Genomic DNA, 13,707 nt, shown 5'->3' on the forward strand with positions numbered 1-13,707 from the left:
TTGATAGAAAAACACCTGGTCACAGGCCCAGAACGAAATACTATTCATAAAAAATATCAATGTTAAAGTAATGTGGCCACAACCCCAGAGCACTGATACATAGAACGGGTGAAAAGCGGTAATAAGAACATACAGATTTTGCCCCATTCAAAAGATTTTTACCATATCACAGATGAAAGTGCATTCAGAAATTATATCCAACTTAAAATATATATATATATATATATATATATATATATATATTATATCCAACAAAAAGACTGGGTAAAGTTTTCCCCCACGATCGCAGACCTGAGCAGAAAATACAGTCCATAGCAATACCATAGGCTGCTGTCACCTTACAGTTAACATGAATACCCCTGAAATGATTATCACCATAGTTGCAGAAGGCTTTTTAACTTGGAATAATATGATCAAATGGATGAGCTTCTTGGAACATTAGAATGACTTATGAACACATCTGCACAAATTGTCAGCTCCACATCCACCTACGTTTGCAGTTTCTTGCACTTGTTAAGCCTTAATGGATACCATGAGAGCTTTGATCGCTATAATGTACTAGAGCTTTTGCTGGCCCTATCTCTGACCATGGTCTTAACAAAGAGCTCCCCTGCCCTGTATGATGACCGAACCTAGAAAAATGAAACCATCAGACAAAGATGCAGTAGTCTTTTTTTTCTTTTTTTCTTTTTCTTTTTATTTTGGGTTTTGTTTGTTTGTGTATTGGGTGGGGATCATAATGGTATACACAAAATGGGGTTACTATTGGACCATGTGGCCTATGGCCCTTGTTCGGACAAACTATGATCACTGATAAAACAAAAATGGATGATAGTTTACATTGCATGTTTGCACAACACTAACACGTTTTCTTTGTTACTATGCTACTATTTTTCTTTATTAAACAATGGGTTTTCATGTGATGGTTTTCTTGCAAGGTTCCCTTGGTGGTCACAAGTCTATCCAATGTCTAAATGTTTAGTACACAACACAGTCCGGTGATTGAGCAGAACCGGGCCACCCTCACCAATGTCTTATCCTGTTGGGAGCCCAACAAGAGTGAATATTGTCATGAAACTTGCGACCTATTCAAAATAGCAGAAAAATAGAAGAAAGAGATCCAAGGGCAAAAGAGGGGAGGAAAAAATATAGAAAGAAGAGTGCGGCAAGAAAACATATCATCACCGGTGCTCAACTAATATTATACCATGAAGCACAAAAAAAATAAATAAAATAAAACTAACATTTATACTAAACAGTCTAAAACAGGAGTACAACTCAAATGGCAAGACTATCCCTCCTAAGCAATTAGAGTGAATGCACAGAACTGCTCTACTGCCTACTCCCTTACATCATATTATACTTCTCCAGCTTGTTATAAATGTAACCTATTCTACCTTGACTCAAGATTTTAATAAATATATCTACTAGTTAATATTCAGATTTGACATAAGGTGTAGATATGTCACCATTCATAAGCTTCTCTCTCCCAATGTGCTAGGCTACTTCAATGTGTTTCATTCTCTTATGAAACAAAGGTGAAAAACATGGGAATCAGATCTGTAGCAGATAAGAAAGCAGAGAGAAAAGATGAGAAGTGAGAAGAATCTCCAATAGAGTGGCTGGCGGTGTTCCACTCTTATTTTATTAGGGTGGCATAATAAAACATGAAATTACTAAGTTTGGTCATAGATGTCAATCATTCCCAACTTGTTACATAACTCGATATGGCACAAGGAATTTACACCCTTAGTAAATGCATCAATTCAGTTGATCCCTGGAGTTTTCATAAGTAATACACACTTCTCCCCTTTCAATCTTCTATATGAAATGCTTGTCAACCTTTATGTGCATGCTCTGATCATGCAAGAGAGGATTTGCAGCTACTCTATAAACTTGTGTGAATCCCTTTGTCACCAATCTAGCTTGTAACTTTCCACCGAGTCATTAGCCTTATGCTTAACAGTTAAAAACCATATGCACCCAACTGGCTCCTTCCCCTCAAAAAGATCAACTAACTCCCATATATTATTCTTATGTAGGGATAAAATTTCCTCCCTCATAGAATTTGTCCGTTCAGGAGAAACCAGGGCTTATGTTACGTTCTTAGGGATGGAAACATGTGCAATAGCTATTAGGAAAGAACGGAATAAGATAGATGATTACATGAGGTAAAATAGGCAATGAGGTGTTTAGTAGTACACAAACACCCTTATGGTTATAGATGGCAATGGGAACATCTAGGTCATCACCAACAATAGGAACATCGCTAGGGACAATATCAAAAGGAAAATTAGTGGGAACATCAACTAGAACAATCATACCTTGAGGATTCTGAGCATAGTCTCTGTTCATTCAATGCCTTGGAAGCTTTGATGGTCCAAGTAGCAACAAGAGCAATTACGAGCAAAAACCTAAAGAGGAATAGAATAAGGAATGGGAAGAGAGAGCTGAACCTGTTGTACCTGCTTCTCGAAGATAACATTCCCCCCTTGAGGAGAGACATGGAAGAAGGGGTGACTCTCAAAGAAACAACATCCATGGAAATCAAGTAGGACTTAGAGTCAAGACAGTTATATCCCTTCTGTAAGGAAGGACACCCAAAAAACACTTAAGGGATAGATCTAGCATCAAGCTTACCAAGAGATGGACAAAGGTTATGGACAAAAAACAACATTCAGAGATACGTAAAGGAATAGAGAACAAGGGAGACTGAGGGAAAAACCACTAATGTGGGGCTCGATAATGTAGAACCTGGGAAGGCATCCTATTGATCAGATAGGTGGCAGTTAGCATAGCATCCAACTAGAACCTCTTTGGGATATCAATATGAAGTAAAAGAGTATGAGAATTTTTCAAGATGGCAATGCTTTCGTTCCATAATACCATTTTTTTGTGGTGTACAAGGTCTAAAATATCGACACAGACCGATACGCTGGTAGGGGCATATCTACCTGTATTAAAGCACACTCTCCTTTTTTTTTTTCTTTGAAACTGGTTCAGAGGGATCGGTCTAAGGCTGGTCTACCCCCTGAACCAGGTCACACCCCAATACGATCCCCATAGGGGCGTATCGTTAAGCCAACGACACGATACACCCGATACGGGATGTATCGTATCGAAATTTTGAACCTTGGCGGTGTATTTGGGCATGAACTTCTATAAATGGAACTGCAAGATGCAAAAAAAACTTCTTCAAATATTCTTTGGCACTATCTGATTGAAATATTTTTATCTCAACATTAAATTGTGTAAAAACCATGAGATAAAAATCCCGAATAACTTTAGGAACTTCCTCTCTGGATTTTTTTTTTTTTTTTGATAAATCTTCTTCTTCCTCTCTAGATAAAAGTGGATAAATCCACATGTACCAAGAGTAGTCATCAATAAAGCTAATAAAATACCAACATCCCCCTTTAGCTACAATAGAAGCAAGGCCCCATACATTAGAATAAACAATTTGGAAAGGAAAAGATGCTCTTTTACTATTTTGTGAAATTGGTTCTAAAGTGCTTACTAAATTGACAAGTAAGCAAGCCTCAACACATCAAAGTAAACAATTTAGAAAAGAGAAGATGCTCTTTTATTATTTTGTGAAAAAATTGGTTCTATAATGCTTACTCAATTGACAAGTCTGACAATAAAGAAATGACACACTAATAGCCTTGAACAATTCTGGAAATAAAACTCCCAATGACTTAGGACAAATGACTGAGATGATAATGATGCCAAACAAAAACATTATCTTTGTTAGAAGGAAGAAAGACAGGTCCTTGACCAGCAATGGTAAAGAAAAGAACCATCAAACAATCTGACCTTATCTTGACTAGATAATAGGAGGAAAACAAGTGGAGCTTACCAGTCGTACTAGTCGAGAGACCCCCAAGTTAATAATCCAAGGGGGCTTAGTAAGAACTGATGACCAAGGATCAAAGTACTGGTATCGAATATAATATCAGATAACTCGGATACATATACAGATATGGATACATTTTGGAAATGCATGGATATGGACAAAAATTATGGAAACACTTGTATATATTAGGGAAATGCATACAAATTCCATAAATATATTAGTTGTCAATCTCACTTGTATAAATTCAAAATAAAGCAGAGAGAAAGAGAGATGGAAGAATATAGAAGAGAGAAAGTGTAGAAGAAGACGGAAGAGAAAGGAAGAAAGGTAAGAAGAGAGCCATTCGAATCTCTCTCTAGTTCCTCATAATGATCTTTTATTCTTTGATTGTAATGTAAATACAATTACATGAATACCCTTAGTAGGGCGGCCAGCACTAAAAGCAGTACTTTTATTTGTATAAATTTCTTAAGATTAAAAATCATTTTTTGATATAAATGTCCTTTGATAGATTATTTATTCTAATAGTTTATGAAATATTAACTTTGAATACTTATCAAAAAAATACAAACTTTGAATATTACTCTTTTCAATTTGTAGTTGGAGTTGTTGAATATAAGTGTATATTATTTATTTGGATTGCATGTGGACATTAAAGCTAATTTATTTCATTCATTCTCATAAAATTAAAGGTGCATATTGGTTAGGGACGAATTTAAGTCTTGGGCGCTGGGTGACTTGGGTTCAAATCACACCGGTGCCTCTTTTTTTTCATTATGGAGTAAAAAATGCTTGTTGTCTGATACACCTCTGTATAGGTTCATACACCGCATCAGCCGATACTATATGATACGTACTGATATGATGGCATATCAGACTGATACACATGACTAGAAGGATACACCTCTAGTTGTAGTGTATCCCATATTGGTGTTTTCTGATACTGATACGATACACCCCATATCGAGAATATCGTATCGATATTTTAAACCTTGCTGATGACACATAAAAAGCAGCCAAGTTACATGATGTAGTCACAAATGATGTGGATGGAGTGATAGATGTCTCCTAATGTAGCACCCTACATACTACTCAAGATGTTCCTTTAGAACAAAGAGGCAGACCCAAATAAGTGAAAGGTAGTTTTCTCACCTGGCAACCTAACCAGTTGGTCAGCCCTATTCTCTTGCCCCACCATCATTAGCTCACTTTTGCTTAGATTAATTCTCAAGCCAAAAACCATCTAGAGCCATCTTAATATATACTCCACATAAGTTACATTATCAACTATAGTGTTGCAAAAGAAAAGAAAAGTGCCATCCGCAAACTAAAGGATAAGGATCTACTCCAAGTTTTAAACCAGCCTTAAAACCTTGAATCAGTGTTTTAAAAGGCGTGGGAGGCGTACGCCTGGAGGCACGTATGCCAGAGGTGCAGACACCTCTGAGGAGTACGCCTCAAGTGCAAGAGGCGTAAGCCTCATGCGTTTTTTTCATGAGGCATGCTAGAGGCGTATGCCTCGTGCACATCTTATATAAATAGACAAAAAAAAAGAAAAGAAAAAAGAAAAGAAAAGGAAATGAAAGGAAATGGAAAGGAAAGAAAAAGAAAGAGAAGAAAAAAAGAGAAAGAAAAGGAAAGGAAAGGAAAGGAAAGGGAAGAAAAGATAAGGGGAAAGAAAGTGGTTTGCCCCCTGCCCCTTCGGCTGGGGGGATTTGCCCCCCAGACCCCCCGCCTCCTTTTTGATGCATCCCAATTAGTTTTTTTGAGTTAGGAGGGTCTTGTCACACCCCTTTCAACTAATGTTATGCATCTTTATTCTTCTTAATATAAAATATTTTTATTAAAAATAAAGAAAAAATGAGATCCCTCATTCCTCATCCTCCTCCTCCTAACCCCCCTCCTCTTAAGGAGGCTTATGCCTCTTGCGTTCTAAACTACGCCTCAAGCCTCTAGGTAGTGGAATGTCTCACGTCACACCTCAGCGTTTTAAAACATTGCCTTGAATAAAGCCCCCCCTTCTACAATTCTATAAGTCATTTTGCTAAGTGCTTCCATCACACAATTGAAGAGGAAAGAAGAGAGTGGGTCTTCGTGCCTTAAAACTCTTCAGCTTTTGAATCTTCCATATGACAAATCATTGACTAAAATTGAGAATGGAGTTGAAATGCATACCCTGACTCAGTTCCTCCACTTTGATGGGAAATTCATTTTTGACCAAATATGGTCTACCAAGCTCCAATTAACATGATCATATGCTTTCTCTAAGTCAGTCTTAAAAAGGACTCCATCCCCTCGTTCCCTTTGTCTAGAGTCAATTAATTCATTAGCAATAAGAACCCATCTAAAATTTGTCTTCCTTTTACAAAAGCACCTTCAGAAGATGAAATAATTTTGTCCATAACTTTCCCCATTCTTGAAGCCAAAACCTTGGAGAGGATTTTATAGACACTACCTATTAGGCTTATGGGTATAATCCTTTATATCACAAGCATAGTCTTTCTTGGGAACCAAGGTAATAAAGGTGGAGTCATGGTTTAAAATGTCCACAAATTTCCTTATATTTCCACTACATATTTCCATTTCCATGGGTACCACACAAAATATTATTAGAATCGGCATATTCCCCAATGAAAGCAATTGGTGCTATATGGATCTCAAGAGATATTATAACATAAGTTGGTAACAATATTTTAGATATGTAGAATAGCAGTTTTATTGTCCACCAAATGCACATGATTCCCACTTTAAGCCAGCTAAAAGTTCTTTTCAAACATGAAGTCAAATCTTAGTTTTTTTTTTTTGTATAATAAATTATTTGAGTGATCTATGCACTTTCTATGAATTTAAAGTTTGCTTGAACTCCTCTGTCATGTAGTTTTGATGATTTCAAATAAGATGATAATTTAGACGGATCTAGCATGCATTTTTTATCATCACATGAAATAGCATTCAACACTTTTGCATATTTCACAATGTTTCCTCATGTCTAAGATTTTTACAATATTTCCATAGGATGCTTCCAATATTTCCAACATGTTTACTGTATTTTGATGACTAATATTTCCACCAACATTTTAAACCTAGGATGGAGTAAAGGCAACTCTCTAATGCTACTTTTGAGTGAAACCCATCAAACACTTTAAATTGATCCTTTTTAAGGAAATTCCAACCTGCTTTGAAAATTTGCATTGTGAAACCATCGGGTCTGGTGCTTTATCTCCCTCTATCTGCCTTACTGCTTCACATACTTCTCTGAAAATGGTTTAACCAACTCTACCTCTCCCTCATTAGAGATGCTATTTAGGTGCAGCCCATTCAACCAAGGTCTAAACTTCCATCTCTCCTTGAAGAGGTTTGAGTAATAGTCCACAATTTCTTCTTTAATTCTTCCAACTTCATACACCATCTCGTCATTAACTTTTAGGCAACTTATGCTGTTCTCTTTTCCTTTCCTAAGGAGAAACTCCACAAAAAATTGTTCAAAAGATTTTCCCTAACAAAATTGCATCTTATTTTCAAAACTTCAATTTGGTGTGCTTCCATGAATTTTCATTATCACCATTTCTACATTTCCCTTTTCTTGCTTAAATCCATTCACCTTCCTATCTTTTAATGTTCAATTTTCTGATAATTATGGTCATACTTGAGTCAAGTGATTCAACTTTCAAGTGAGTCCACCATACCCAATATTAGGCTTAAATATCAATATTTTTTTTATTTTTCTTAATTCAAAATAATTTCCTACTATAGTTATCAAAAAAAAAAAGTTTCCTACTCAATGCTCCTTTCTCTTTTGATGCAAACACAAAAACAAGGAAAATTTCATGAATAAAGAAATCAATTTTCACCAATTTCTTATCAAGTGGCAATTTTGTAATTTTTATTGATTTGAATTTTGTTTTTTTTTTTTTCAAATTTATTCTTCAGCTTATTAGTGTCTTACAGATTAGGCTAATCATCCTAAAAGGTCAGAATAGTTTAAAGAGTCTAACTGAAGGGTTGTTAGCTGAAACCATGTATGTTGTTTTCTCAATCTATTTTTCAATAGTAAATGTTTATTGAATTATTGAGCTATTACTTATTAGATAAGTTATTGAGTTATCTATCTAATAAGACCAAGATCTTCTAAAACTGACACATTTAAGGGAGTTACTGCCATTTTAACTACAAAGTGTAAGTTTTAAATGAGATTAGTTGTTTGAGGTCGATCTTGTAGTTGTTTTAGTTTGTTTGGTTGTAGTAGAATTATTATGTATTATTAGGAAAAATCTAAATCCTTGTTTGAGTGTCCTTATTGGTATGGTTTTTCTTTAGTCCTAAGCAATCAGGAGTTGTATCTATTAGACAATGAATGCCCTTAGCTCCAATCATATTGATGTACGTAAACATTTATTTGTAAATGAATAAAGTACATTATTGTTTCATGTTAATATTGGTATGTTTCTGTGTATTACCCCTTAAACTGGACAATTAAGAGACTCATGTTAGTTTAGAATGTTCTCAACCATTGGATAGACTTGGGGAGTTTATCCTGACAAGGCTGACATTGGTGTGCTGCCAAGGAGTTGGAGCAGCTTGTCTCAACTGCTAGGGTTAGACCCCAAGCACAGCCAGTAGGTGTTTATTAGAAACACTGAACCCGGACCAATTTCTAGTTATGCTTTGGACCTTGGAGATAGATGGGCAAAACTAGAAAGTTACACATAACCCCAGATTTAATTATGGTATTGCACTAGGTGTTGGACTGGGTTGTCTTTGGTATGCCAACCAGTGAAATCCATTAATGGTCAAATACTTGGGTATGTTGGGGTAGTCTAAGAATTCACTTGAGTGGGTGATCATAGTGATAGGATTGGCACCTTTGCCAGACAAAGTAAATATCAGGGTTTGCACTCTCTCTAATGAAAACCTAAACTACCGGTAGTGGATTTCATCTGTGTTTGAAATTTGGTTTTGCAAAAGTATTTATATGTTATATATACTACTATTTTATGAAAAAAGTGTGCAAAATGTTTTAATCACGGGATCCATCTGAGTAGAGAGTGTGATACAATACCTTGCAACCAGGGGAGAGGTCCTTCCCTGTCGGGTAGTGTTTTGATCATTATGGGCCGAGAGGTTAAGTATAAGAGACCATTACAGGGCTGATTACCTGATGGGCTTTGTCTTACATGAGTCCATTATCCTTGGGTCTTCATAGGGTGGTTGAATCTAAGGATCATTTAGGTGTAAATGTTGGGCCCAAACTAGACCAATGCTGATTGGGTCAGGGGTTCACTACCTTGAGCACTGATTTCGGCATAGCCTCTTTCAGAGGTTAGATCAAACCCATGTGGGCTTGTGTGAGATCATTGTGGGGTCCCACACATTACAATATTAGGCCTAAAGTGGCCATGCAACACCTTGGGTCACGAGTCTTTGAACTAAATGGGCCTAAGGCCAAAAATTAATAAGATTAATTAAGCTGTCACATGACAACGTGCTCTGGGTCGAATCTAGGTTTGGTATTGGGTATGGAGCACCTATCCTCTTAAGAGGATAAGGCTTATCTCTTAATAGAGTCTAGATCCAAATCAGGTTTGGATAATCTCCTAAATTAGATTAGGAGAGTGCTCCATAATGAGATAAAAGAAGAAGAGGGCGAACCATACCAGAACACCTCTCTCTCTTGTTCTCTCTTGTTCTCTTTGTCTGCCAAGAAACCCTAAAAAAACTGAATTTTGGTAAGTTTTTCTTCAAGTTTTTGCAAGAAAAATGTTGAGGAAGATCAGGCTCATTTACCTCATTCGATCCAAGCAAGTTGGATAGCAGATTTGCTCCAATCAAGTGTTGCTGAATCGGTTCTCTATACACTGTGCCATCTTTAGTTGGAGAATGGTTTTGGGTCTGATATCGGGCGTGAACTACCACCTTGGGAGCTGCAACTTGTGGTCTCCGTATCAGGTATATTCTCCCTTCCTTTTGGTTTCAAATCTGGTTCAGTTCGATGCAAGAACGATCACCGAGAAATTGGTTCCCGAGAAGGTTCGGAAAATTTTTTTTTTAAGTTTGGCCAGCCATCTTGCATGGTTGGGCCATCCATCTGATGGATTCTAGCCCTATTCCAACAGTATCTGGTTATTTTGAGTCTAAACAGGAATGTAAAAAGAAGACCCAAACCCTATTATTTAGTCTCTTGGGGTCATGTTCAATCTAACCTCCCCTAGACCTTTTCGTTTTCCAAACCTATTTCTTCCACATGCGCCACGTGGCACGTGGCACCTTGTGACAACTAGGTGACACCCAGGCAACAACTTGCCAAGTTGGTGTCCCACCCGGGCACTGGCCTGGCCGGCCTGGTGCGGCCTGCGTGACCTGGCCGACTTGGATCAACCTGGCACATGATCCGACTTGGATCAGCCTGGCACGTGATTCGACCGACCCGACCTGGCCGACCTGGCAACCCATAAGACACCCACCAATGGCATGCATACCCCACGAGCTCGGTAGCTCACCAAAGAGCGCTAAGGAGCTAGGCACCTCTCCAAGGAGCTCGCCACCAAGGAGCCAGGCAGCTCAACAGAGCTCGCCACAAGCAGCTCGGCAAAACCCAAGGAGCTCAGCATAGCTCCCCCGGGAAACTCGCCACTTGTAGGGTAGCTCAGTACAGAAGAGTAGTTTGGCGTATCACAGGAAGATCTCCTGCCTGACAACCGTACCTGACAGATCTGGTGGCAACGCCCACATCTCTTGCCAGGCGGCGTCGTGCCTACCATCTCTGAAAAGCATGGCACGCCTGACGAGTCCGTACCCTGCAGCAACAACCTGCACTTGTTTCCTCAATCCTAGTAGTAATGGCTTGGGCAGTGGCGGTTACGCCTGATGTGACTAGGCACCACTATATAAGGACTCCGACCCCCAAAGCCAAGGGGGGAGGGAATGGAAAAATGGAGGTAATCCCTGCTCTCTAGCTCTCTCATTTCTATCCAAGCTCTCTGCAATCAGAATGCTAACTTAGGCATCAAAGAGTCCCCACCGGGTAAACACCCCCGGGTCCTCTGATTCAGCTCTCGCAGGTTCCTCAGCTCCCGCTGCCTACAAAGGAGAGGAGATCACCTCATGCAGAGGGCAGTCGGGTTGAGCTACACCAGGAAGCTCCACCACCCTCTGAGCTATAGGCCGCCTAGGAGCAGGTCAAATGACGAGTCCACCTAGGCAGCTCTCCACCAGGGAGCTCGTCACCAGGCAGCTCTCCACCAGGGAGCTCGTCACCAAGTAGGTCTCCACCAGGAAGCTTGTCACCAGGCAGTTCTCCATCAGGGAGCTCGTCACCAAGTAGCTCTCCACCAGGGAGCTCGTCACCAGGCAGTTCTCCACCAGGGAGCTCGTCACCAAGTAGCTCTCCACCAGGGAGCTCGTCACAGGCAGTTCTCCACCAGGGAGCTCGTCACCAAGAGTTCTCCACCAGGGAGCTCGTCACCAAGTAGTTCTCCACCAGGGAGCTCGTCACCAAGTAGCTCACCACCAGGGAGTTCGCCGCCAAGTAGCTCATGACCAGGCAGTTCGTCACCAGGGAGCTCCATCATCCTCTGAGTCACATGCCACCTGGGAGCAGGTCAAATGACGAGGTACTTAGCCAAAAAAAATTGATACATCACAAAAATTGGTACGTGATCAGAAACGGTTACATCAATTGGCGCCGTCTGTGGGAAAACGCTACAAAAAGCTAAGTTCTCATCCTACAAAAGCTAAGTCCTCTTCTCCCAGAAAGCTAAGTCCTCACTTTTTAGAAATTGAAGCTCTCACTTTATAGTTTACATTTTTTATGAACTCAAAGACTACACAGGTAGCTAACAGACTAAGTTAATTTTCAATTCAGTTAAAGCCTCATCAGCCCTCTTCGCAAGGTCCCCCTACAAAGATGAGCTCTTCGTGGCTTCCGCGGGAGTTGGCGGCCAACAGACTACATAGGTGCCCTTACTGGTCGAGCCTTCCAAGGCTCCCGTGTGAGCTGGCGACCTAAAGTTAGTAGTGCTGCCCCCGAAGGTCGAGCTCCTAGTAGCTTCTTGTAGGAGTGGGTGACCGACATTACTAAGCTGATGCAACGCAATCATAGCTCCAAGGCACCCACCTGATCGGCTCAGTACCTCACTAGTAGCTCGACACCTGGTCAGCTCGGCACCCCACTGGTAACTCGGCACCTGGTCAGCTCGGCACCTTACAAGTAGCTAGGCACCTGGTCAGCTCAGCACCTCACTAGTAGCTCGGCACCTTACAAGTAGCTCGGCACCTAGTCAGCTCGGCACCTCACTGGTAGCTCGGCACCCGGTCAGCTCGGCACCTCACTGGTAGCTCGGCACCTTGCAGGTAGCTCGACACCTCACTGGTAGCTCGACACTTGGTCAGCTCGTCTCCTTGCAGGTAGCTCGGCACCTCACAGGCAGCTCGGCATCTGGTCAGCCCGGCACCTCATAAGTAGCTTGGCACCTGGTCAGCCTGACACCTCATAGGTAGCTTGGCACCTCACAGGCAAAGCCTACAAGCCACATTATTGCTTAAGACCCGGTCGCCTCTTCGGCATGGGCAAAGTCAAGAAGAGTGGACTACAAGTCGCTCCCAAAGCCTACGGGCCACATTATCGCTAAATACCCCGTTGCTTCCTCAGCATGGGCAAAATCAGCAAAAAGTGAACTATAAGTTGCCCCCAGAGCCTAAGGGCTACACTACTGAACTAGCGGAGACCTCCTAACCTTATAGGCAGCTCGCTACTTGCAGACAACTCACCACATATAGACGACTCCCAAGGCCTAAGGAATTGGATCGACACTTACTAGCTTGTCGACTTACAGGCCAAAAGAAGAATACTCCCTTCACTGAGTTACTCAGCTCGGGAGTGGGGGGCAAATGATGAGGGCATGTTTGGCCCTCCAATGAAATTGTGACACGTGGCACCTCGTGACAACTAGGCGACACCCAAGCAACAACTTGCCAAGTTGGTGTCCCACCCAGGCACCGGCCTAGAGCGGCATGGCGCGGCCTGCACGCAGCCTGCGTGCTGCCTGGTGCGCGGCCTGCACGTTGCGCGCTGCCTGCACGCGGCCTAAGCATTGCCTGGAGCGGCCTGCGCGACCTGGCCGACTTGGATCAACCTGGCACATGATCCGACCTGGCCGACCTAGCCGACCTGGACCAGCCTGGCACATGATCTGACTGACCCGACTTGACAACCCATAAGACACCCACCGATAACAGCATGCATACCCCACGAGCTTGGTAACTCACCAAAGAGCGCCAAGGAGCTAGGCAGCTCTCCAAGGAGCTCACCACCAAGGAGCCAGGCAACTCGGCAGAGCTCGCCACAAGCAGCTCGGCATAGCCCAAGGAGCTTGCCACCAAGGAGCCAGGCAGCTCGGCAGAGCTCGCCCCAAGTAGCTCGGCATAGCTCCCCTGGGCAGCTCGCCACTTGTAGGGTAGCTTGGTACGGAAGAGTAGTTTGGCGTATCGCAGGAAGATCTCCTGCCTGACAATCGTACCTGACAGATCTGGTGGTAGCACCCACATCTCTTGCCAGGTGGCGACGTGCCTGCCGTCTCTGAAAAGCATGGCACGCCTAACGAGTCTGTACCCTGCAACAGCAGCCTGCACCTGTCTCCTCAGTCCTAGCAGTAATGGCTTGGACAGTGGCGGTTACGCCTGATGTGACTAGGCACCACTATATAAGGACTCCAACCCCCAAAGCCAAGGGGGGAGGGAATGGAAAAATGGAGGTAATCCCTGCTCTCTAGCTCTCTCATTTCTCTCCAAGCTCTCTGCAATCAGAATGCTAACTTAGGCATCAGAGAGTCCCCGCCGAGTAAACACCCCCTGGT

General features: G+C 41.7%; 1 protein-coding gene across 3 annotated transcripts in view; it reads right to left on the minus strand.

Moving 5' to 3' along the window:
- The window catches only part of LOC148870065 (Radical SAM superfamily protein), a 31,975-nt gene continuing 18,268 nt past the window's right edge, over nucleotides 1-13,707 (minus strand). For all 3 annotated transcript variants that reach the window (XM_088970356.1, XM_088970357.1, XM_088970355.1), the window contains one exon: nucleotides 1-632. In XM_088970356.1, coding sequence (XP_088826482.1) covers nucleotides 549-632 — 84 coding nt within the window. In that variant the 3' untranslated portion in view covers nucleotides 1-548. The remainder of the gene's footprint in view (nucleotides 633-13,707) is intronic.

Source organism: Nelumbo lutea, chromosome 2 (genome assembly GCF_056320005.1).
Source record: "Nelumbo lutea isolate HS-2025 chromosome 2, American lotus-T2T, whole genome shotgun sequence".
Lineage (NCBI taxonomy): Eukaryota > Viridiplantae > Streptophyta > Magnoliopsida > Proteales > Nelumbonaceae > Nelumbo > Nelumbo lutea.